The 24,989-nt window shown below is 58.2% G+C and overlaps 2 protein-coding genes across 7 annotated transcripts; one reads left to right on the forward strand and one right to left on the reverse strand.

Annotated features, from left to right (window-relative positions):
- Positions 1-9,919: 9,919 nt before the first annotated feature.
- On the forward strand, positions 9,920-16,460 carry TMEM221 (transmembrane protein 221). Its single transcript, XM_049808449.1, has 3 exons — positions 9,920-10,590; positions 14,121-14,206; positions 14,491-16,460. The coding sequence occupies exons 1-3, from the start codon at positions 10,283-10,285 to the stop codon at positions 15,006-15,008; spliced, it is 912 nt and encodes a 303-aa protein (XP_049664406.1). The 5' UTR covers positions 9,920-10,282; the 3' UTR covers positions 15,009-16,460.
- On the reverse strand, positions 10,626-24,838 carry BORCS8 (BLOC-1 related complex subunit 8). 6 transcript variants are annotated; one of them, XR_007507038.1, is made up of 7 exons: positions 24,735-24,778; positions 24,218-24,272; positions 22,988-23,100; positions 18,561-18,625; positions 18,036-18,143; positions 16,934-17,119; positions 10,626-11,613 (listed from the first exon to the last, which is right to left on the reverse strand). XR_007507038.1 is itself a non-coding variant. In XM_049808450.1 (6 exons), the coding sequence occupies exons 1-6, from the start codon at positions 24,759-24,761 to the stop codon at positions 17,077-17,079; spliced, it is 411 nt and encodes a 136-aa protein (XP_049664407.1). In that variant the 5' UTR covers positions 24,762-24,778; the 3' UTR covers positions 16,567-17,076. The 6 variants fall into 6 exon arrangements, 5 of the variants coding, with proteins under 5 accessions (XP_049664407.1, XP_049664408.1, XP_049664410.1 ...); XM_049808450.1 differs by lacking the exon at positions 10,626-11,613 and having other exon boundaries at positions 16,567-17,119; XM_049808451.1 differs by lacking the exon at positions 10,626-11,613 and having other exon boundaries at positions 16,567-17,119; positions 24,218-24,248; positions 24,735-24,776.
- Between the last annotated feature and the right edge of the window lie 151 nt (positions 24,839-24,989).

Genomic DNA, 24,989 nt, shown 5'->3' on the forward strand with positions numbered 1-24,989 from the left:
TCATGCTGCCGTTCCCACGGCCCTGCTGCCACCCTGTGTCCCGGGGCCCACGCACGACACCAAGGTACGGGGGGTGCCGAGACCACCCCGGCTCCCCCCCCCCGGAAAAAGCCAACGATTCCCTGGTGAAAAGGCAAAGGTTTTCCCAACGATTGCTGCTGCCCACGTGGGACCAAGGCTGCTCCTGCCATCCCAGCACCGACACCTGCGGCACAGCATCGGGCCAGGGCGCTCCCAGGTATACAGCCGGGGCTGCCCGGAGGGGTCAGCTCTCGCCTGCCCACCCCCATCCCATGGTCTTTAATTTGGGGTGCGGAAACAGGAGCTGTTCCCGGGGGGGCTCCGGCTCACAGCTGGGTTTGGCCTGTTTGGGTCAGGGGATGCTCGCCCGGCCGCGAGCTCCCGTGTTCCTGCACAGCTTCACTCCGGGGGGGGGGATTTTTAAAGGCTCCAGGGTGCTGGGAACAGGAGGATGTGCCCCCCCCATCTGCAGTGGGGACACAAAATGCTGCCAAGGGCCCCCTCAGCACCCCCAGCTCCTCGAATGCTGTGGCACCCTGATGCCCTGCTCCAGCACCCCAGTTTCTAGATGTATGGGAAGTACAGAGGGAGACGGTCCCTACACTGGGACTGATCCTGCAAGCCTGTCCTTGGCCCCAGCCTGCCCTGATGCCTGGCCACGTTCCCCCCCCACCCCTCTGTGCTGCTCCAGGGCAGGGGACAGGCGACAGCAGCCACCACCCGGGCACCAGCACGGCTCTGAGCCCCAGAGGAGCCACATCTGCCCCGGCAGGGTGCTCTGGAGGTACCAACACCCATGGGACGATGTTGCAGGGGTTCCAGGGGAGTACTGGCACCCATGGAATGACGCTGTGGGGGTCCCAAGGGGGTCCCAGCACCCACGGGGTGATGCTGTGGGGGTCCTAGGGGGGTACTGGCACCCACGGGGTGATGCTGTGGGGGTCCTAGGGGGGTACTGGCACCCATGGGGTGACGCTGTGGGGGTCCCAAGGGGGTCCCAGCACCCACGGGGTGATGCTGTGGGGGTCCCAAGGGGGTCCCAGCACCCACGGGGTGATGCTGTGGGGGTCCTAGGGGGGTACTGGCACCCACGGGGTGATGCTGTGGGGGTCCTAGGGGGGTACTGGCACCCATGGGATGACGCTGTGGGGGTCCCAAGGGGGTCCCAGCACCCACGGGGTGATGCTGTGGGGGTCCCAGGGGGGTACTGGCACCCATGGGGTGATGCTGTGGGGGTCCCAAGGGGGTCCCAGCACCCACGGGGTGATGCTGTGGGGGTCCCAGGGGGGTCCCGGCACCCACGGGGTGATGCTGTGGGGGTCCCAAGGGGGTCCCAGCACCCACGGGGTGATGCTGCGGGGGTCCCAGGGGTGTACTGGCACCCATGGGGTGATGCTGCAGGGGCCCCATCCCAGAATAGCAAGCAGGGGTGGGAGGCAAGAGGAAGCGGCAGCCGCAGCACCGTCGGGCCGGGGGAGCTGAGGACCCGCTGCGGCCGGGGCTCACGGCACGCTCACCGCAGGCTGGGCTGGGTGTGGGACGGTTCGTCCCCCCACCGGGGAAACCATCTGATGCCTCGTGCAACACGCGGGGCGGTTTCATCAGCCACGTCCCCATGCAGCTCATTACGGGCTCCGCTCCTCCTGGGGTATCGCCTCGGCCGCTCGGCCACCGTGGCCACGCGGGACCCACGGGGACATGCGCAGCCCCAGCCGGGCCACCGCCGGCGCTGGCACCGTGCCACGTGCCGGGGTCTTGCAGGACAGGCGCAGGGTTCGGCCCGGCCGCGGGGCACGGGAGGGATGCTCGCCGGGAGCGGGGTCCAAGGCGTTACGGCTCGCTGCCTGCACGGGTCCCGGTGTCTCAGCCACCGCAGTGCGGCAGGGCACCGGCGCTCGGTTCCCCCCGGACAGGTATTAAAGGCTGGGAGGGGAGGAGGGACTTTCACGCTGGATTTTAATTGCTGCGCCGGGCGATAAGGCGATAAGCAGCATTATGGCTGCAGGCGATTATTGCAGCCGGCGGTGATGGGCACAACGGGGTGGCATTGTCACCTCCATCCCGTGGTCCAGCGAGGTGGCATCCTCCAGCCTTGTCCCCGTGGCCGGGGACAGCATCGAGGGAGCAGCCTGGCTCCCGTAAGGAGCCAGTGTCCAGCGAGGGCTCATGGCCGGGGACCCCCACGCAGGAGGGACGGGGTTGGGGTGCCAGCCCTGGAGAAACCCCGCAGCCTCTCATTGCATTCGTCTCCACCGAGTCCCGCCTGGCACAAACGGCTCCTCGTTAGCGTGGCCGCGATGGGAACTCATGACGTAGCCTGGCTGCGGGGACGAAGCACCCTTCAGCATCGTCATTACGAACGAGGCCAACAAAACCCAGCACAAGCAAAGCTCTCCAGCCCTCAAAACATTTCAGAGAGGAGACGCTTTCCCCTGCCTGCGCCCGGCGGAGGCTCCCGCGCTGCCTGGCATCCCGCCGGCCTCCACTCCCTCCCACGCACACTTATCTTTAGCCCGGGCTCTCTGCTCGCTCGCACGCACCGGGCTCGCTTCCACACCCAGGCACAGCCCCTCATCCCCACCGTCCCTTTGCCAGCACCCGCAGCGAGGTATCACCGCGACCCCCCGGGCCGCAATGAGGTTTGTAATTAACTCCCTGGCTCCTGTACGTCTTTAGGGGTCATTTGCATCACGCCAGAACCTGTAAACTCCCTATCCCAGCTCCTAATTAGCGCGCTGAGACGAAGCGAACCCCCTGAGAGCAATGTGTTTTTCCGTATGCCGCGTGGTGCAGGATGCTCGGCATGGTACCAGGGGGTCCCAGCGTTGCCTTTGACACCTTTACATTCTTCTCCATCCCTGAATAATCCCAGAAATGTTAAATCCACCAAGTTTATCCTAAAGTCAAAGCGGAGGGGTTATTTAGGGGAGCGCCCGGACCCCGGAGTGGCTTCTGCTGCTCTGGGGTCCGGGCGCTCCCCTAATAACCCCAGGTCAGGGTGTCTGAAGTCCCCAGCATTTCATCCTTCCACCTCTCCCATCCCCATGGGACAAAGTGGTATTGACCTAGAAACTGGGGAAAGAGGCCGTTTTCACCAAACTATGGGGATTTTGTTGCAAATCTGAAGCTGGGGGTGACTGGGTAGAAATGGGGGGGCAGGGAAGAGAGCGGCCAGCAAGTACCCGCTGTCGGCGTTTGGCAGCTTCCAAAAAGTGTTTTGTTGGAGAAAAACAATGATTAAAGTGGGAGAAAGAGTTTCCATCCCATCTTTTACAGGGAAAAGAAGCAAGCTTGGCCAGGAGGGGAAAATCTGAGCCAGGAGCAGCGAAATCCCAGGGGAGGGCAGGCCAGATGCTGCATCGTTGGGACCAGGAAGGCAACAAGATTGAAACAAGGATTTAAGGACCACCCGTCATGGATGGACACATGGCACTGGGACCACCACGGGTCACTTCCATCCCTGGCCAGTGCTGCCCTGCTTCCAGCTGGGGACACGGCCGTGGCTCTCACCGATCCCCGGGGAACGGCAGCGCCGGGGCCTCGTGGTGCGAGCAGCATCCCAAACCCGGCGCAGGGAAAAGTCAGAGTGGAGCAGGATTTCTGCTGGGGCTTGACAGGCCTTTCTGCTTTTTATAGGTTGTTTAAACAACTAACCAGTATAAACCAGAGCAGGGCCAGCAGCGCGGGAAGGGAAGCGGGGAAGGCAGGAGGAGCCTGCTGGGAAGCAGGGGAAAGGAGAGCCTGGTGGGGACGTGGTGCTGCAGGGGCTTGGGGACAGCCGGGGCACCGAGGGTACCTCAGGGCGCTGGGGCCAAGGGGGTTGCATCCGCTAACCACATTCCTCCATCTCACAAACATCACCCCAGCACCCAGCAAAATCCCCGGAGGCAATTATAATTCATCTCTCTACCCCCATTGCAGCACGGGGCCTGGGCATGGCCTGGCTCTGCGCCCCTCCAGAGCCAAATCCAGGCCTTGGCTGGTCTCGCGGGGACCCGGCTGCCATCCAGCCCCGGCTCCATCCCGCTCAGGGTGACACAGACCGAAAGTCCCACCAGCGCCCAGCACTGCCGCGGCCAGGTGCGGTCGGGCGAAGCGCGGTGATGGGTGGAGGCTTTTCGGTTCCAAAATGACTGTGTGGAAGAAGGACGAATTGAAACATCCCTGAAAAATGAGGCAGCTCTTGCCCTTGGGAAGAGAGACGGACCCAGGGACCCCCTCTGCGGCCCAGACCACCGGTTTTGCTCGGTGTCTGCAACGCTGCTGGCACTGGCCGAGGGAAGAAACACACTGTTCCTGCGGGGTTGGGCCACCCCACGCTGCAGCTGGGCATTAATACGGGAAATGATGCTCATTTGCTGCTGCCGGGTTTGCTGGGGGCAGCCAGAAGTTGCTGACAGCTGGCCTGAGCCCATCCCTGTGGCGTTAGGGCTGCACGGCTTACGCATCTGGTTTGCTCTTGACAATCCTGCTGTTATTCTTGTGAAGAAGAGGGAAATCCACAGGTCTTGAGTACACTCATCCCCCCCAGTCCTTCTGGGCACCCCATGACATGCCAGACTCTCCAGCCCCCTTACTGCCAGGACACTTCTGGGTGTCAGCGGGAATCCCCATCCCCTTGCACCGTGCAAAGTTTCCCAAACCCGCTTTCCTTCCCCACTGCTGCGCTGGCCGGCTCTCGGCACCGGGGTAGCATCAGTGCCCCGGGCTCGGAGGCGAGCAGGAATATTTTAACATCCTAAACCAAACCTGAGGCCTGTATCTATATCCCAAATCCACCCCCCGCCCCGCCGCTGAGCTGCACAGGTCTCCCCCACACGTCACCCGCATGTGATGTGTCCAGCTGGCAGCCAGGGACATGGAAAAGAGCCAGGATCCAGCTCTCCGGCCTGGGCGCCCACGCTCTCTTCCCAACCGGTACCCGCTGTCCCAAGGGATGTGTGCGGACTGAGGGGGCACGGCCCATCGTCTCCCCGGCGCAGGTCCCTGCCTTCCAGCTCACCCGCCAGCTGCCGTATTAATTCATTACCTGCGAAACCCCGTCTCCAGAGCCAGCAGCTTTGGGAAACTTTCTCTCATTAAAAGAATAAAGCCCCGGGGACGGCGACTCGCTGGCAGTTGGCCGCAGAGGGCCAGGAGGATCCGGCAGAGGATCCACCTCGCTCTCCCCGCGGCGACGGGTGATGGAGGGAGACTCACGTGCGCCGGGACACGCCGGAGATGCCACGTGCCGGCAAGAGCCGTGGAGGGTGGACGGGTCACATCCCCACCCGGGAGCGGGAAGGAACCGGGCTACAATGCAGCGCGTGCTATGAAGTGCCGGAGCGGTGCGACACCCCGGCGACACTACGGTGACATCAGGCCCTGACCCTGCATCGGGGCGTCCCAGCGCTGCGTCACCGTCACCGGCGGCGTTACAATTTACTCCACGTCGAGCCAACAGCCCCGCGGTGCCGTGCCTCAGTTTCCCCTTTACGCAGCGGGCTCAACCCCAGCGTCCAAAGGCCTCGGCAGGCCCGGGGCTGGCGGGGAGGTTGTCGGCGGAGCCGGGGCAGGGCGTCTGCCATCCAGGCTGCACTTTTGGGTTAAACCCGGGCGTTCCTCCCTGCACAGACACGAGTAAAAATAACCGCCCCGAGCTCGGCGCAAACCACAGGCTTTTTATAGCCCGCCATCCCTAGACGGCGGGGCGGGGGACGGGGCTCCGCCGTGCCCAGGCCAGCCCGCGGGGCGCCGGTCTGGCCGCACCGGCATTCCCCCCCCCCCCCCCCGCCGGGGGCCGGTCCCGGTCCCGGTCCCGGTCCCCCAACCCGTGCGCCCCGACGGGGCGGCCGGCTGGATGCGGTGGGGCCGGTACCGCCGCAGAGGGAAGCCCCGTCGGGGTAGAAGGGCTGGGCCTGGGGGAGCACTACTGACCACTGCCCCCCCCCCCCCCCCAACACCGGCAACACCGGAGCGTGGCCGCACCCCGGTGGGTCCGGGACACCCCCCGCTTCCCCATCCCGGGACACACACCTGGACACCGGCTCTTCCTCCTCGGCAAGTCCCCGTCGGCTCGGCCGCGGGTTCCCGGCTCTGCAGCGGAGCCGGTCCGGTCCCGGTGCGGCCCAGCCGCCCTCCGGTCCCGGTGCCGGTCCCGGTCCGGTGCCGGTGCGTGTTCCCGGAGCAGCGCGCTGCCCGCCGCCTGCCCGAGCCGCGCAGGCAACATTTGCATAACCCCGCCCTCCCCTCGCCGAAAGATTTGCATAGAGCTGCCGGGCTCACTCGCCATTGGTGGTAACCGCAGGGCTGGTTTGCATAGTCCCGCCTCTGCCGGGAAGAGGGGCGGGGTGGAGGTGAAGGGGCGGGGTGGGGGAGAACTGGGATGGGGGGAGGTTGGGGGGAATTGGGGGGCTGGGATGGGGGGAGGTTGGGGGGACCCGGGGGGGCTGGGACAGGGGAGGACGTGGGTGAGTTTGTGGGAATTTGGGGGGGGGGGGGGGATGGGGGTGAAGTTTGGGGGGTCCCAGGGGATGCTGTGCCCTCACCGGGGGGGGCAGGTTCGGGCTGAGGTGGAGGGGTCCTGGGAGCAGGTTTAGGGTCAGGATCTGGGTTTGGCCCATGCCAGGTCCCCGGCCACCCCACCTTGGTTTCAGGGACAACCCCCCCCCCCCCAGCACTGCGGGCCCCCTCGGCCACAGGGGTGGGGGCTGCCAGTCGCCCGGTCCCCAGGGTCACCGAAGGCTCAGCGAGAAAAAGAACCTCATCGGCTCAAAACCCCGCCACTGCTTTGCAGCTCCGAAAGGAACCGTCTAACCCGCTCCCTCTCATTTTTAATTTTTCTTTTTATAAATGACCTGCCCTGGGCGGAGGGGGCTGCCCCGTTCTCCTGCCCCTAGCCCATCCCCATCGTCCCGATCGAGGCCACCCCGCAGCGAGTGGCCCTGGAACCCTGCGTGGGGGCCGCCGAACCACAGTGACATAACCCGTGGGAGGGTGCGAGGAAGTGCCGGCGATGGCGAGCGAAACCGCCGCACGCAACTCGCACGCTGCCAGCGACCTGCCTCGACAAAAAGCAACCCAATGCCTGCTTGTTACAAACCCCAACACCGTTGTGTGTCTCCCCCCAACCCGGCACGGAGGTTTGGGGACAGGGCCCGGTGACACCCGGTACAATCCAGCGCTGTGATTTCTTGGCACGGTCCCCACTCCCAGCCAGGGGAAGGTGGGAGAAACCCACTCCGTACTGGGGCGTCTCGAGCAGGGACTGGAGGATGCAGGTGATGGTGGATCTTGTGGCTCGAAGCCCATGAAGATGACTCAAAGTGGGCTTTGCAGAGTGAAGGGTGGCCGACGCTGCTCCGTCGCATGGTGACAGATCCATGGACAGCCTGGGTCTGATGGAGGCGAATAGCACAGTGGAGCGGGGAGTCAGCATTTTGGCTGGAAGGTGCAGAGTAGTCGGGCTTTTCCCCAAAGGGGAGCAGAACCCGAGCTCAGGGGATGCTGATGTGTCCTGCCTTTCTGTCCAGGTCCAAATCTGGCCCCAAAATCAGCCGTGGAGAAGGCACTGCCCAATTCACACCCTAACTCATCTCCTGACCTTGCGTGACCTCTGCCTCGGTGGGGGCAAAGCCACGGTGCAGCCGCAGGGATGACCATGACCACCGCGATCCGCACCGGCTCCCCGGAGCCCACGATCTTCCGAGCATCCCCCAGGTGGGTGCTGGAGTGGGTGGCCATGCCGGGGGTCCTGCTCCCACTACCCGTGGTGGGGAGGCAAAGGACTGTCCGGGAGCTGCTCAGCATGCGGTTCCCACAGGGAGCACCCGTGTTTACAGCAACGAGGGGGAACTGATGCAATTCCCAAGCTCCCGTTACATGAGCGGAGCTTCCCGGGCAGCAGGTGGGAAGGAGGTTATCGAGGGCTCACTGGAAATCAGCTCCCATGCCAGCCCCATGGCGAGGACATGTCCTTCCACCCCAGCCACGCTGGGGGTCCGGTCCCAGCCCTGGGGGATTTGGGAAGAGGGGTTGGAGCGATGGGGACTCTGGACAAAGCTTTCAGTGCAGGCTGCGCTGGCAGAAAGGACATGACATCTTTCTCAGAGCTGCTTTTAAAGCTCATGATTTATAGAGGGTTTCAGAGTGCAATTAGCAGACTGTTAATTAGCCCTGCTCATAATCTTAATTGATCCTGAAGAGGAGGTGGGAGGGAGAGCAGGAGAGCAAAAGCATCGGCAGAGCAGCGTCCCGGCAGCCACAGAGTCCGGGGTGACGTGTCCGAATACCCTGGCCCTGGGGTTTGGGGACATGCAGGGTGGCCCTTTGCCTGCCCGGGCTGTGGGACCCTCCATGCCCCGACCCCCCCACCTCCGCCTCGGGCTGCCCAGAGGCTGGGTCTGGCTAAGAGCCGCTTCCAGCTGTGGCAGCCGAACCCCCTTTTTGGGTGCAGGGGGACCCCCCCGGGTCAGGGGGGTGCCCAGGCTGGGCTCTGCCTGGCTGTTCCCTGTAAGCTCCAGGTCGGCAGCTTGAAAGCTTTGAGCTCCCTCTTGAGGCCCTTCCTGCCCCAAAATCTTGGGATTTTGGGGGAGCCTGAGCTGCTGGGTGCCCTGGGTTGAGCCCCCCAGCGCTCTGCACCCCGAGTGACGCAGCCCGTAGGACACGGCTGGGCCCCGTCACTCTCCCAGCCACGGCGAAGGGACAGAGACACCGTCATCGGGAATTGGTTTGGGGACTTCGGGCCAAGCGCCAGCGACACAGGCCCGGGAACTGACATCCCCCCCCCCAGTCAAAAACACGAACGGGGCTGGAAAAGAGCCGGGAGCCAAACCCACGGTGCCTGCCAAGGCCAACACACCAGCTTTCAAAATAACCCGTGTCCCGCGCGGCTCCGGCCGGAGCGGAGGGTGCCAGTGGGAACCACCCACGCGGGACGGGAAGACCGGCAGCTCCGCGGCGGGCAACGCTCCTCTGCCAGACGGAAAGGTCACCCCGTCCGGATCCCACAGCCAGGCTTGGGCACGGGCCCAGGCGCTGATGACACCGGGCTGGAGGAGTCAACGTCGCAGCCGGTCCCCTGGCCTGGTCCTGGCAGGGCGCCCGGGATGTGGACGGAAAGGCCCGATCCCGATATCCCCTTCTCTCATACGCAGGGGAAAATACTGCGCCGGGGCAGTGTGTAGGTTTGAGAGGGGAAACTCTGCCTCAGTTTCCCCACTGCTCCCAAGGCGCAGGGTCTTTCCCAAGGTAACGGGTGACCTGTAGAGTAAATTTTCCTGAATTAATCCTCCTCAAATCCTCCCTGATTCCCAGGGGGGACCCGCTGGCAGGGCAGATCCCAGGAGAAAAGGCACTTCTGCTTCCCAGGATATTTATAAGACACAGGAAAGTTGGGCCGGCCCCATGGGCCGGCGGCTGACGGCAGGGCAGCACCTCGTGGGTCCTTTCTCAGCCTTGCGGGACCGAGAACATTTTTGGGTGCTCGCTCCTGACCCGCCGAGGATGCTCCCGCACCAGGCGGAGGCCAAACGTGCTTCTCCCCCCCGGGGTGGGGGAAGCAGGATTAGGCCACCGCGGTGTCCCCTTCTCACCACCCTCATCCCAGTTCGCTCCGGCTTCATCTGCACTGAGGCCGGGGTTCCCTTGGCGGGGTTGATCCCGGTATTTGGAGCAGGAAAGCCGGGGCTGGCGCTGGGAACGGGGAGGACGGAGCGAGGCACCGGGATGCACCCCTGGGAGCAACCGCAGCACCCGTCCGTCCCTCTGTCCGTCCATCCCAGCCTTGGACGGACCCTTCAAAGCCCCCCGCTCCTGCTCCCCCCATCCTCATCCCCCTCCCCATAAAGCCCCCACCGGCCCGAAGGGGGTCCCGTCGGCGGGAGGCCGCTGGGCGGAGCACCCTCCCCGGGGTGGGTTGGGGGGGGGTTCCCGGTCCCGGGGGGAGCCGCTCGGTTACAGCCCCCGCGGCGAGGGGCCGTACCGGGAGGCAGGACCGGCCCGCCCCGACCCGCCCCGGTCGGGTAACGGACACAGGGAGGGAGGTTCACGGCCGGTGGGGCCGCAGCTCCACCGCCCCCCGAAGGACGGTGCCGGTTCCCGGTGCCGGTTCCCGTGTACCGGGTTCCCGTGTACCGGTTCCCGCTCCCGGGACCGGTTCCCGGTTCCCCATCCCGGGTGCACTGGGAGGGCGGAGAGAACGCAACTTTAGCGGCGAGGAGCCGGTAACCCCCTTTGGGTTGCCGGTGCTTCCCCGATTCCCGGTGCCGGTACCGGGTCCGCCATGCCTGCCGCCTACCCGCAACGGGCCCTGACGGTACTGCTGCTCTTCGGTACGTTGGCCGCCGCCATGGCCCTGCTCGCTTCCAGCCTCATCTTCCAGTTGCCGTCAGGGCGGGCCAGTACCGGTACCGGTACCGGTGTCGGTCCAGGTCGAGGGGCTCTGCCGGAGCCGGCGGCCGCCGTGTTACTGCCGGTATCGGCCGTGCTGGCCGCTCTCTGCCTGGTGCTCAACGTGAGCTGCCTCCTCCTCTGCCTCCTCCACGGCTACTTCAGCACCGAACTGTGCCGGGGGCAACCGGGGCCCGACCGGTGAGAGCCATGGGGGTTTGAGGGGGTGTATGGGGATGTGGGGGGATATACCAGGGCTTGGGAGGTCCGGGAGGGTTAAAGCGGGGGGCTACCGGGATGCTCTGGGAGCCCGCCGGGGTGTAGGGGAGGCTCAGAGGGGTCTTGGGTACCGGAAGGTTGGGGGGCGGCGAGGGGGCTGGGGGAGAAGGAGGTCGGCAGGGGACGGAGGGTGCTGGAGGGGTGCGGATGGGATTTGGGGAACGAGGGGTGCGAGGAGGGTGAGGGGACCTGTCACAGGGCACCTGTCTCTGCGGCGTGGGGGACCCTCCTGCACCCCAAGATCTGGCCTTTGCTCAGCTCCCCCCTCCACCCCCCCTAGTCACTGCCCCTGCGAAAGGGGGTTGTGGGGAGCGAAAGATGCTGCCAGCACTCGCTGAGCACTTTGGATATCACAAAACTCACCTCTGCAGTGCCTGCCCTGGAAACAGGGTTATCTCTGGCTGATACCAGGGCTGTAAATATGCCCCTTAATTTTGGGGTGTAGCTGTGCTTAGCGACTGTTACCAACTAGGAGCAAGTTTATAGCAGCCCGTCCACCTGGCTGCGCTAATACACGCGATTTAGTTTCCCTGATAACATCCCTGTGTAAACCCAATGAGTGTGTTAGGGTCCCTCTCCGGGCTTATAGGAGCACGTGGGGTCACACCAGCCAGCAAGACCAGTTCAGCTCTAGGGCCAAGGCAGGGAAGATGTGCCGGGCCCGGCCACGATGTCCAGGAGCATCCAAGATTTGTCCCTTTGCAGCGGGAGAGCTGGGCTCTTTGGGTCACTGCCGGAGCGATCGCACAGGCCACTTGTGCAGCACCAAAATGACCGCAGGCCTGGGATCATTAACCATAGACATGTGTTGACTTAATCATTACCAGCACATTTACACTTGCAAAACGTTTCCAAAGCAATTCCCCTCTCCTTCCTCAGCGGAGACCTGGCCTGGATTGGTGGCTCTTCTGCCCACGCTGGCCCGGCCCAGCACCAGCTCCGCTCCTGGGTTAAAAGAAAAAAACAACTTGTGAAAAATCAGATTTGAAAGCATCTTGGTGGAAACTGGTCCGTACGCGGAGGTCCCTCCATGTAGCTCATGCAATGGTGCCCACAGGACCCTTTTGGGACCAACTCTGACTTAAGCAAGTCAAAACTCATTTAAAGGAAATGATAATGTTTCAACAGTTACTTTTGTCCCTAATTAGACAAACCCATCAATGCCTCATGCTCTGCATGGAGCGCGACGGCTGGAGGCACTCCAGCAAGTGGCAGCATCTCCTCTCAGCAGCTTCCAAGCGAAGCTGATGCTTAGCATGCTCATTAACGAAGGAGAGCAAAAGATTTCTGCAAAACACAAAGTTCCCGTAGCAAACTTGACTTTCTGTGGGAGCTGAAGTTCTGCTGGAAAACTGTTACAGCAGAAAATTCCCCATCAGCTGTAAATTGTGGTATTGATTTGGGCTGTAAAATGCTCCATTTCAGAGTTGCGAGGTTCAACTTGGAAAATCCTGAGTGTGAAACAGGAGCAGCACTAATCAGGCAGCCAGATGCAAAGTCACAGGTAGAGAGACGGAGCGTGCTGGCTGCAGGACAGCCCGTACTCCAACAGCAGCGGCTTGTTCAAGGGCTTACAGGACAGAGCAAGCATGGCTACATGGCTGGGGACCCCGCTGGCACGTCTCGCCAAGCAGGGAAGCTGTTCCCAAACAATTAGATTTGAAATAATATTTCTGTGCTCTGCTCCAGAGCCCCCAGCGAAGCGAGAGGCTGCTTTTGGCTTTGCTGTAGGCGATACGAGGCATTGGGAGCCCTGGGTCGGTGTCCCTCTGCTTGGGATCACAAGCAGATCACTTGGTCTGTCTGTGCCTCAGTTTCCCCAACTGCAAGCTGAGGGTTACACTCGTGTTTGGGAGGAAAAGAGCTGGTTCTCGGGACACGGGGATGCTGGTCTGCAGGCTGCTCCCGGGCAGGAGGTGCCGGCAGGACGCAGCCCCTCTCCCCTGCGATGTGGGATGCCATTAGCTGCTGTCTCCTCACGGCCGAGCTGGCCTGGCCCCACTGGGCGCCGGTTTCATTAGGGGACCCGCTCACGTCCCAGGGACCTTTCCCACGTTGGGCCTGTCACACTGAATTACCGCTCCGCTTCTCAGCGCTGCGCTCAATAGTCCGAGCCAGCTCCAAACAAAGTCCTTCTCCTCCCCGCTAATCCCCCTCAACTCAGGTAATTAATAAAACAAAGCGGCTGCTCTTCCCCGCCAGCAGCGAGGAGGAGCGGGAGCGGGTCCAGGGTCTATTAACGGCTCCTGGCTGTAGGCTCCCCAACGGCCGAGGGGCTACGACAAGCCTGGGAGGAGGGGAGGGGGCCAGGGCAGAGCATCCTTGGCTGCCGAATTCACCCCATGGGGTCGAAGATGCTGGCTGCTGTGGAGGAGCAACACAAGGGCTGGTCCTACCAGGAGGACAGTTGCGCTGCTGCCCCTTCAGCTGGTCCTTCCAAGCCAGGGCATGTTTCCAAACAGCTCCCTGGGATTTTTTTGGAGATGGTCAGCGGGACCAGCGAGGCCTCGTGCACCCCCAGTTGTTTCAAGGGACTATTTGTGGCTTCCCAGCATCGCAGTCCTGCCAGCATCTTTCCGAGCACTCATGTTTCCAACCCTGCCGAGTCGCCTGGCACCCCCGTCTGCCAACCTCCACCCCGGCCACACTACGCTGCATCCCCTAACGACCACATCCCGCTCTCCCAATTAGCAGAGCCATCCTCTGGTGACAGAAGCCTCCGAAGCCCAGCGAGGACTGAGTTTTGCCAGGTCAATCTGGCTCTGGAGACACCCAGGCAGAGCTGTCAGTGGCTCGGTGGAAAGCATGCCCATGGAAAGCGCAGGCAGCAGGCACAGGGATCGGTGCTGGGTGGGAAACAAAGACCCTGCTGGAAAGGAGCTGGTCTTTTCATGTGTTTTAAGCACAATTCAAGTACCAAGCCCCCTTCAGACAAAAGGCTTGCAATCTGAGCTGAGCACAGAAATCCAATCCCAAGGGCGAAGAGAGAACCTGGCCTTGCTTAATTCAACGCCCCAGCACTTTATTTGTCATTCTTTAAGGGGGAGATGGGCTTGACACGCCTCAGTTTTGTTCCTTACTTGCTCTTCAGGGTTTGCTGAACAGGGGGGAATCACCCGCAAAAAGCCTCCAGCCATTTGTCTCTCCTGAGCCCCTGCCCCCATCTGGTTTCTGAAGCAGAGGAGCCAGGCAGGAAAAGTTTGAAATTTCAAGTGAAAATCTTCTGTTCCAGAGTGGGAAGAACGCAGCCCAGAGCTGTGCAATGCAGCAGCCTGGGGGAAACCCCAATTCAGCAGAGGTCCTTGGGCTTGTGACCTGGCTCTGAACCTCTCCTCTATGCAAAACCCAGCGTTTCAGTTTCTCAGCAGGGGCCAGAGCATCAGCGTTTTTCCTGTGCCAAGACCAGGGCCAGGAGACTACGCAGACCTGTAGTTTTCTCATCTGTTTTGCAGGGCAGACTGGTTCCTTCTGGACAGCCGGACGGTTCGCCACACTGCCATCGGCTTGTTCTGCTGTGGGGTCTCAGTCTACCTAACAGGCAAGTGCTCATTTCTCACCAGCACAGCCCAGTAGGGACCGGGTGTTTTCAGCCCAGACCACACATCTTGCACTGGTTGCTGAGTGCTTGTGAGCTGCTGAGTTTCTACTTCAGCATCAGGTTTGGTTTGCAAATGACTTTGCCACTCATTCCTGTAGCGCTAACTTTCTGTTCTCAGTGACCAGCCCTCACGAGGGCTCCTCTGGCCTGAATTTTGCAGGTCAAATGCATCGCTTTAGTCCTTCTGGTTCCTCAAGACGTTCTGCACTCTTCTCTCCTTCCAGCTCTCGCCATCTACATGCTGCTGCTGTTTGAACTGGAGGCCGGCATTGCCAGCGCTTGTATTCTCTCCTCCGGCATCATCGTCCTGCTGATCACAGTGACGCACGCCTTGGTACGGGCTTCCCAGGTTTCACGCCGCACCCGCTCCGAGGTCTCTCACACCCTGTACGAGAACGACTCTGCCCAACAAGGCGAATCCTCCACCAGCGATCTGAACAACAAAAATGTGGCTACGCCCCGGCCCCGGCCCGAGATCCACCGGGAATTTTCCTTCCCTCCTTTCCTGGAGCGCAAATCCCAGCTGGGCTCTCCAGCCAGCAGCAACCTCACCTCCTCGGGTAGCCCTGGGCTTCGCTCCGAGAAGGAGAGCTACAACCTGCCCCGAACGCACAGGACGCTGTCGGCAGAGTCAGGCCTGCTGCAGGCACAGAGCAAGCCCTGGAACGGCGTCACGCAGGAGATGAGGAACGTGCTGTCACGCAAACCTGGAGCCTCGGGCAAGGACTCGACTCTGGTGTGAGTGGAAGCGGGACCTTTTCTCCCCGTCTCGTCCCAGGGGAGCTGCAGGCACCAGGGCCGAGATTTGCATCTCTATTTAGAGCTTAATATAGGTCATGTCTCACCAGAGCAGGGGGATGGCTGTTTTTCCACCCTCTGCCCTCCTGCCTGGGGGTTCGTGCAGCCACTGCCTCACGCTCTTTGCTTCTTTTACTGAGGAGATGCCACCTCCACTCAAAGCCAAAAGCCCTCGGCCGCCTGCCTTGAGCCCCCAGCCGCTCCTGCCACCCGCGACGCTGCTGGCACTTGCCACCCCATGAACCAGGACCGCGTTGACAGGGCAGCGGCTGGCAGCGACCCATGCAGGACCCCCACAGCTGTCCCAACTGCAGTGAAGGAAGCAGAACACATGGGTGAGAAGAAGCAAGCGGACCTTCTCCATAAGCAGACCTACCCTCTTTCTCCAGCAGATTCCAACTGATCTCTCTGGCTGTCTGTACCTCCCTGCTCTTCCCCTGCCTCCTTCCTCCCTCCTCCATCCCCAGGAGCCAGCACTACACCGAGACAGTTCATACAACCGACCCAGCATGCCTTCCTCACAGCACGTAGCCAGGCAGGTGTAAGAAACCGAGGTAGGTGATGGAGGAGCAACAAGTGAGATGGAGCCAGAGCGGTCTGCAAGCTGCAGAGGGTGGGTTTGGGGTGGCAGAGAGCCTGCTGCTTGTTCACCAGCACGTCCACCCTCTGAGCAGGACACAGCTAGCTAAGCAGGGTCTTAGCAGGGAAAGGGGCTGCGCTGGGGCAGCCCCAGCATCCTGGCTTTGCTCAGTGGTAGAGGAACCTCTCTGGGGATTCCTTGGGTGCCACCAGAAGAGTGCCAATTGTGGAGGCTGAGGTCCAGGAAGGCGTTTGCATTGGCACTGCCAGTCCTCTGCTGTATGCAGGGCAGAAAGCACAAGTACTAAAGGCAGCAGCTGCTTCTGTGAAACACAAGCAGGTTTAGCTCACTCTGTCCCTGTGCCGACAAACACCTTGCTGGTTACTCGCAGCCCCACGCTCTGTCAACCCTGCCCAGGTCCAGAGCAGCAGAACACTTGGTTCTTCCCCAATTCCTTATCATTCAGCAACCAGTAAAGCATTTCAGGGAGTGAAAGAGGGCCACCGATTCAGATTCCCTCTCACCTCCCGTGCTATTATCCTGAAAGACACCTGTTATCCTGAGCACAGTGCAATTTCTTTGGAAACTGAGCTTAGCACTGCTTTGATCCCTGCATCCTTGGTAAATTCTTCAGCAGAACAGAACTGCTGGTTCCAGGAGAGATTACCACTGAAGCTGCATCCTTTTTAAAGTGACCTCCAAAGCTGTGCGTACAGCTCTGTTTCCCACTGCTTGACAGGGGATGAAGAAAGTCCTTTTTTTGTTGGTTTTTTTGAAGAGGAGGACAGTTTCTTTTTTCACTTGAAAGGCTCCAACTCTGCATGTCTTTGTTTTGCTCCATGCCCTTTGAAACACACAGAGCCAGCAGGCTCCAAGACCCCCCAGCCCGAGGTGAGCAACAGGGGAAGGTTTTAGACAGAACTTTCTTGTTTTTCCTTTTTATTATTGTTCTCACTAAAACCAAATTCAGCAACTCCCTGGCACACACACGAAAAGCTCTCCTTGCAGAATGCCTCCTGAACAAAGCTGAAGTGTGCCTACATTACATCTTTACACAGTCATCTACAAAATACTGAAAGCAAGACCTAGTTTTTCTGAGATATTTCTGTGGCCAAGAGGTAGAGAGAAAAATGCCTCATAGCAGTGTGCCATCGAAAAGAACTGGAAAGGACAAATGCAGAACCACCCAATTTCTCTTTTGCAGAGTGCTGTGGAAAGGGACAACTGCTCCCCAAAGCACCCCCCAAAGGCAAATCCAGTGGCAGGATTTGCCTGCTCAGGTGCAGCACCTTGTTACTGGGAATGGAGAGGCAGGCAGAGGCCTCTGTGCAGCTTCACAGATTGAGCAGATGGTTTCTCACTCCTCCCCATGGCTGAAGAACATAGAGCTGGGCTGGAGAAGGCAGCAGAAAACGGCCAGTCTTGTCAGAAATCAGGAACTGGCTGGAGGATTCTTGGCTTGTGGGGCAACAGTGCTGTAAAAAGAAAGAGACAGTCACGTCCACCAGGCAGGCAGGACACCAGCAGCCATAAGAATATAAAGAACCAGGGGCTCCCTCAAATAAAATCTCACTGCTTGCAGCAGGAACGCAGCTTAGACAAGCACACCTTTCAGCATGCTGCGCAGACTATGGAACAGCACACACCAGCCCCTGGGGGGCATCAAGACAGCAATCTTCACAGCCGCACCACAGCAAAAACCACTAAAAATGCTGCACAGAGTGTGACCCTGCTATGGGGGCAACTGGGAAAATACAAAACCTGAACCAGAAGTGTCTATGGCAGAGTCATTCTGCAGAGACAGAGGCTCTCAGTTCGCTGTGGTAGTTTTATCAGGGATGAGCATTTGGGAATTTTCTCACTCCTACCCAGACTCCAATACTAACACTGTTCTCAGGAGAGACACACTAGACTCAGACGATCTGCTGGAAGATATTTTAGTAGCTGTAGTTCAGCTGCAAACATACAAAAATGTATCATCGTTCTGCTACCACTTGTCTCTGTGGGACTCTGCCCCAAAAGAGCCACATACATGAGAGATCAGCACCAAATGCAGCCTCTCACCTACTCCATCTCAGTAGCATCATCTTACTCCAAATGCCTTTGACACAAGAAAGATTTAATGTATTACACAACCAAACGTCCTTTTTTAAATAAGGAAATAAATTATTTTCCAGTTACCCTTTGGTAAACAAGATTATTTCCTTCCCAGTAAAGAAAGCCAGAAGATCACTGGAAGGCAAGCAGCATGCTCTTTCAAATAATAGTCTAGAATCATATTACCGAGACAACTGCTTGGCGTATTTGCACTGGGCTGCATTACATCACCAAAGCCTCTGCCAGCCAGAACGGTCACTCAGATAAATAGGCAGTGTCACATCCCCTTGCTACCTGCGGCCCTGAGCAGCATTCAGCTGATCCTTCATGGCTATGGCATGTTTGAGCAGGCTGTCAATGCTCTTGAAGTACACGCTGCTGTCAGTCATGTTCTTTATGGCACTGAAAGAAGAGAGAGGGGTGGAGGGAGAGGGAGGACTGGTTAGTATTTCCAAAGGCTTCGTGGTTTTAGAGCACACGCACCCTGACAGAAAGGACTGTTAATAAGGAACCTCAACTTTATGCATCTTCACACACACTAGCTAGCTGGTGGGTGGATTTACTGCAGGAGAGCAGCAGGTCTGCACTGCACACAGAACCGGAGAAGAGCTGACACACTTATCAAAGTGAAGCCCCTGAGATTCATGGTAACGGTTCAGAGAGCACTGTCTCGTACCCTCACACCCCCACCCTGACTAAGCTCTCTCCCTGACTTACACCAGGGAGGCGTCAGGGAAGCGCAGGCAGCCTCTGCTTTGTTCCTACCACAACACCTCCGCCTGCAAACACAACCCTCCTGCTCGGAGGAGTATCTTGTACCTGCAGGCATACTCCACTGTGTAGATGGCTCCCTGGCTTTGCTCCTCCCAGCTCTGCATGTCAGACTGAAAGAGAAGAGAAAAGAAGGCGGCATCATTAGGCATGCACTGGACAGATGCAGCAGCGCAGCCCACAGCAATATGCTCTGCCAGCCCTGCCCAAACAAGGGCTCTGGCTGCTTTTCACTGGAAATTGCATTTGGATTCCGTCTCCCGCTTGACAGCCTGTGACGCACTCCGGGCTCCGGGTGCCACGCACTAGCATTTAAAAGAAACATTTATTTTGTGTATTTCTGGAAAGGCTACTAGTTCAGGCCAACACTTTGGATACTCTGGCAAAATTCCCCTTGTTTTTAGATGTTTTAGGCCACGAGTCAGCCGAGAGCCACGGTCAGTCAGGCTGCTAGCAACCAGTGACTGCGCTGAGTGCAACAGACCAGCTGGATGTTTCAGAGTACTCAGATCTCCCAGTGTGTCCGGCCCAGCAGGCAGCCAGGATCTGAACTAACGCAGCTCCTGCAGAGTTCGTTCCTTAGTCCTTCATGCAAAACCAGGTAAAAGTTTCTTTCACAGCACGGAAAGTTCTCGTTTCATTAGACCTGCCATTCATAAATGTTTTCGCAGCCACAAGCATCCCTGTCCTCCAGTCCGCTCTGGCATCTGATCCCAAGGAGCAGTCAGCACTGTGCCTTTCCTTTCACGAGCTGGAAGGAGCACTGTAAACTCCACACAAACTCAAGCAGCACTGCATGCAGCCAGTTCTGGCATGGGACATAATTGTACGCTGTAGCTCCAAGGAAAGGGAAAACCAAACAAATACACAAATCACAATGAAAGCGCAGCTGAATTCAGAGGTGTAGCTCAATAGAAAACTCTTTCAAAAGTCCTTAAGTAGTTCGGGCACTCTTTAAAATATATTCTCATGGGACCTAATTTTCCAGTCTATTCTGCTGGGTCTTGTTACAAGCCAGAGGAAAGGGGCTCTTTCTGTGAGTGAAGGAGGTCGGGTAGGAGCTTGGATGGCATCCAAAATCACTTCTGCTGTTCAAAGCCTCCTCTACATCAGGACACTTGACCACATAGCTTTAAACTACAAAAGAAACAAGCCTCTACATGCAATGCTCTAGGCAGTTCTCTGCAGGAGAGGGTCCTTCGACCCAGGACTCACAACCCCGCAGAGACTGAGCTCATCCCAGAGTCCAACCGCGTTTTACACAACTGTATCTGTTGCTGGGAACAAGCTTCGCATGCAGAGGCAGCTGCAAAAGAGGCAGAAACTTGCCTGCAGCTCCTCACTCCGCTCTCTCCAAGAGGTGCCAGATGATCTTTAACAACGTTTTAGACCCCGACATGGCACTGACTCAGTCGTATGTGTCACAGCCACTTGCCTGTGGTCCTGCTGTTTCCGAGCACCAGTAGATTTTAATCATTTCCCAGTATCAGAGCCAGTGATGTCTGTTCCCAGCATTCCCACCACTTCCTGGGATTTTCATGCCCTTAATTAGGAACAAGAGCCCTTCCCTAGAGCTCCTCACTTCTTAATCTTTTCTTGATGTCCTTTCTTGAAATTCCCAGGACATGCCCTTGGATGCAGTTTAAGAACTAAAGCCAGCTATTAATATACAATAGCACTAATCATATATTACTGTTGCTTGGAAGTAAATTAATGAGGAGATGTAAGTTCTCAAAAGACCAGGCGAAATCCAGAAAGGCTGCTCTGGGTGGAGCAGGGCTTAGCAGCGCAGCTACAACGCGCAGAGGCAGTGAGGGCCTTGCATCACGCTGTATCTTATCTGGGAGGTGGTAAATCAGCTTGGAGAGTTTGAGATGGTGAGGAAGGTATTAAGATTATTGTTTTATCAAATCATACAAAGTTGCTTGTTGTAGAGGCATGGAGGTGACCTTCTCCTTGCAGAAACTTTTCTCCCAGCCCCCTCCCTCCCAATTTTTCCTAGGTTTAATCCCCTGGGAATTTCAAAGGCTGCATCTCAGGAGAACTCAGCCAGCCAGAGATGGAGCTGCTGCATGGCTGAAGGAAAGCTGGAAACCGCCAATAAATCCTGTTTCCATTATACATTACTTATGTCTTGGGACTAATTTACCTGAAAACAGATCCACACAGAATGTTTCTTTTTCTTCTTTTCTGTTCTGAAGAATTAAAACCACCTCACTTTAATGCCTTTGCTCTGATTTAGATGAAACCTGACAGCGTTTTCATGGTGCACAGCCCGCTGACACCCTCCTGTTCCAGTCTCTAACCACAAAGCCGATGGGCTCTGGCAGAGCCACCCAAAATATCCATCCCCATCTAACTGAATGCTCTGCTGTGACGATGGCTCTGTCAGGGCCCTGAGCGCACCCCTCTCTCCTGGGGTTTGGCTGCCTGGGCTCAAGGGCTTGACAGGCCCAGCCTGTTCACTGCAAACAGGAATGCCTGAAACTGGGATAAAATGAGAGTGGGATCAAGAACAATGGAAAGAACCTGGCCACAAGCCCACTACTGGCAGCCTGGCAGCATAGTCAGGACATTGGCCTAATGGAGCTATGTTTAAGTCTCTCAATTCCTACCAGGGACTGGTTACCAGCAGGGAGGAGAGCATGTTCCCAAACACGATGCTGCAGCCTTGGAACAAAATGAACTCAGGAGCTGACAAGGCTGGAGGAAAAGTCACTAGCAGCAGCTCTGGATCTGCTGTTGTTCCAGCTGCCACAAATAATTTTCTTTCCATTTTCTCCTAGCTCTTGCCACATCAGTGCACCATTAAACACACAGTCACTAACCAGAAAACCAGTTAAGAAGCTGGAAGCGCCCAAGCAGTGGGCAAAAAGAAATGGACGTAAACAGCGGCACTGCTGAGCAAGCATCAGGAAATGTTTTCAAACACTAAAGAGGCAAACAGGCACTGGGGTGGCACTGGGGCAGTGCCCTGGGGCAAAGGGCACTGCGTGGTCGGTTCACCTTTGTCCTGACTTGCACCGTTACTGCAGGGAGCACAGAGAACTCTTCCTCGTGTACAAAGGCCACCGCTGCCCCAACTGGGGCTAGCGGCCAGGGCAGGAGGGAGGTTGCAAGGCTCAACATGAAAGCATCAAAGACCAAATGTATTTGATGCTTGTGATGGCTGCAGTCACAGGGGGGACACAGGGTCCTTGTATTTGTTGCTGGCATCCACAGGACAGCATGACCTCCTTTCTCATAGGAACAAAGTGGAAAACAGCAGCAATTTTGGCTACAAAAGAGAATTGTCTTGGATGGCTGCAGCTAGGAAATGAACTTAGATGAGCCAGAGAGGTCACAGAACACTGTGGATAACCACGATGAGCATGCCGAGCAGGGAAAATGAGAGAATCAAAGGTTTTCAGAGATCTTGCCCAGCATAAACTCTGCTGCCTAACAACATGCTCTGTGTCCAGTGCCTTCGCTCAGCTGTCACTTCCATTAGTGCTTCCGCACTGCCCCTCGCCCTCATCCCCGTTATGTACTGTTCAGTGATGGAAACTGATCTCTTCCCTCTGCATGACTTGTCATACAATTTGCTCAATTTCCTTTTGTTCAGGACACATTCTCCGAAACTGGGACTATCTTGATTAAATGAAAGCAAGTGACAGCTCAGGAATAATATTACAAACCTGTCTCCTGCATGCCAGTGATGCAATCACATCAGCATGTGCTATACATACATATACATCTCTATATGCCTACCATTGCACACAGACACGTATATAAAACGTTAATAAATAATTGAATAATAAAGTGTCACAATCCAGGTTAATTTGGAAACCAGGGCTGTAAAGCAAAGGTGAAAAATGGGGCCTGACAGTGCATTAGCATAGACATGAAGCAGTAATCTATTCATGAGACATCACTCCTAATGAATCATGACTGGCAGAAGAGGGAGAAGGACAACAAGGCTGGCATTAAAGTGTCTGTGCTCCGTGCTCTGGAGGAAAGTAGGAACACAGCTGTGAGATGCGATTCATTATCCTGCTTTCCCTCATGCGGGCTCTTCGCACTTGTTTCTTCGCGCTCCCCCTTCCCTCCTCTCACCCTCCCCTTTATTTTATGTAGGAAATAAAAATCTCACAGCATAGGCAGGGGTAATAAGATTTAACATCTCCCTCCTTCTTGTACAAAAGAGACTAATCATTTTTCTTTGTCTCCACACACGAGTCCAGCCGTATGAGCGTGGGGTTGGGGTCGGACTCTCCAGCTTTTTTCCTCAGGTCTGCAGGTAAATTTGCAACGTCCCCCTATCCCCTCCAGTTCAGACCGAGCCGGGGTCCCGCAGCACCTTGCGCCCCGATAGCCTATTTCCTCCCTCCTTCCCGCTCCCAGGGAGGTGAAACAGGGATGACATGCCAAGTCAGGAAAACGTTTTGTGCCCAACTGTGTCGCAGCTCTGAAGTCCAAAGCAAAGCACGACTCACCTTGTGCTGTGCGAGCTCTGGAAGGGATCTCCGCACGTGTTCCTGCAGCCGGTACAGTGCCACAGAGGGCTCATTGGCCAGGACGTACATGCTCTCTGTGAATTTGTCCGTAACTGCAACAAGAAAAACAACAGAGTTATGGAAAGCAGGGAGCAACAGGGTTAACAGCAGGATTAGAAAGGCTGCCCTGGAGCGCTGGTCCCATCCCCAACACAACTATGGAGAGACCAGAGCAAAACCCCACATATTTTTTTATAACTAGTCTGTTGACAAGGATGTGAAAGCAAAATCCCACTAAACAGGCAGTTCTGTTTCCACTCTCCCCATAACAGCATCTGCAGCCAGCGATGAGCTTGCCTCCAGCCACAGACAGACCAGCCTGAGATGTCACCACCTCCACAGTCCCCTTCGAGCTCTGGTTGTTCTGGTTTCAGGGACCACTTGGGTTATGCCCATCATTGGGCCCTTTCTGACCAGCTTGGAGTGGGCCAGGAGACGAGCAGAGCCCAGCAGAAGCCTGGCTCCCACTCCTGTGCTCGCAGCCACCCCATCCATCTGGGAGTGTCGGCACCTCCCGGTCTGGAGGTTCCCTATCTCTGTACCAGCTGCTCAGATTCGTCTCTGCTCAGAGCCCCGAGCTCTCCTGTGTGTCAGCCACCCCCCGCTGTAGGGTCCTTCTGTTCCTCCCCTCCAGACACTTCCCCCAAGTGACATCCTAAAAATGTCCCTGGAGGAGAGACGGTGGCTGCAGACCAGGGCTCGGGAAGCTTTGGTGCCGTTCTGAGCTGCCTGCTGAGCTGCTTCCCCTCCCTTCAGCCCTCTCATGCCGGCCCAACCTCCATCCGGACTACCCTCCACACAGGAACACCTTTTCAGCTGGTGGTTTGCACAGCTACACCGCAGCTCTGATCTCTCTTTCCCTCCAGGTTTGCAAGGAGAACACCGACAGCTCTTAATAATTAAGAGACATAAAAATCAGAGATGGTTTCATTGTTCACAGTGAGGGGCCGAATCAGGCAGCGTTTTCACCAGGCTGAAGAGGAGCACCTTTCAGCTTCTGCATAATTTTCTATTTTAAGGATAAGGATTCTCTCCTCCTCCTCCCTTCAGAGCTTCTGTTTCAGTGACAGCTGCTCACATACCCCAGTTCTGTAACACCGGCAGACACACCGAGCCTTCAGAATACAAATGGGAATGAATGCAAAACTTCACAGGAATAATTATACCTACCTGGGACAGACACGGCTGCTGTCTGTCCGTCCTGACACGAGTAATTCCACAGACCCTCGCAGCGGGGCAGGTAAAGAGGGGACAAGTCAGGAGAGGAGGACACAGGGCAGCTCCCCACAGCAGGGCCAGGCTCCGAGGGGCCGGGGACGACGACACCCACAGGGGCTCCACCAGTCCCGAACTGTCGGGGCAGGTCATCCCCTACCCTGTCACGACCTCCAGTTCCCCATCGTGACTAACCCCGCGGTGCCTTTCCGGGCCCTGCTGTCACTGCGGTGCCCTGCCACCACCCACCTTGTCGCAACTCGCCCCGCCGCCGTCGTACCTTTCTCTCTCACGACCCGCAGGGCCGCTGTCGCGCCCGCGCCCTCTCACGACACCCAGCGTCCTGTCGCCACCGGCCAATTCAGACCCTCAGAGCCCTGCGGCGACCGATCCCGCGGCTGCCGGCCCCCACCGAGCCGCCGTTTCCCCGACCACCCCCGCCGGTCCCGGCCCAGCTCCCACCTTTCTTCACCTTCAGCTGCATCTCGGGCTCCTCCATCCCGCCCCACCGCCTCTTCCGCTTCCGCCGGCGCCCGCCAAAACTGCCCCGGCTGGAAACAGCGGCGGCGCCTCACCCCGCTCCGCAAACGCTCCCGGCTGGAAACACCGCCCCTACGCCACCGTTCCGCCTCAGACCCCCAGCACCGGCTGAGCGTTCCAGGGGTCCCGGGTCCCGTCCCCCCCCCCCCCCCCCCGGGGACACCCCCCCACACACACCATCGGCCAC

The sequence above is a fragment of the Accipiter gentilis genome, chromosome 8 (genome assembly GCF_929443795.1).
Source record: "Accipiter gentilis chromosome 8, bAccGen1.1, whole genome shotgun sequence".
Lineage (NCBI taxonomy): Eukaryota > Metazoa > Chordata > Aves > Accipitriformes > Accipitridae > Astur > Astur gentilis.

Coding starts and splice junctions, on each gene's coding strand:
- TMEM221 (XM_049808449.1), top strand. CDS start 10,283: ATGCCTGCCGCCTACCCGCAACGGGCCCTGACGGTACTGCTGCTCTTC. Junction 10,591..14,120: donor GGGCAACCGGGGCCCGACCG/GTGAGAGCCATG, acceptor TCTGTTTTGCAG/GGCAGACTGGTTCCTTCTGG. Junction 14,207..14,490: donor GGTCTCAGTCTACCTAACAG/GCAAGTGCTCAT, acceptor CTCTCCTTCCAG/CTCTCGCCATCTACATGCTG.
- BORCS8 (XM_049808450.1), bottom strand. CDS start 24,761: ATGGAGGAGCCCGAGATGCAGCTGAAG. Junction 24,273..24,734: donor AGCCCGAGATGCAGCTGAAG/GTGAAGAAAGGT, acceptor CCCCGCTGCGAG/GGTCTGTGGAATTACTCGTG. Junction 18,144..18,560: donor ACAGTGGAGTATGCCTGCAG/GTACAAGATACT, acceptor CTCTTCTTTCAG/TGCCATAAAGAACATGACTG.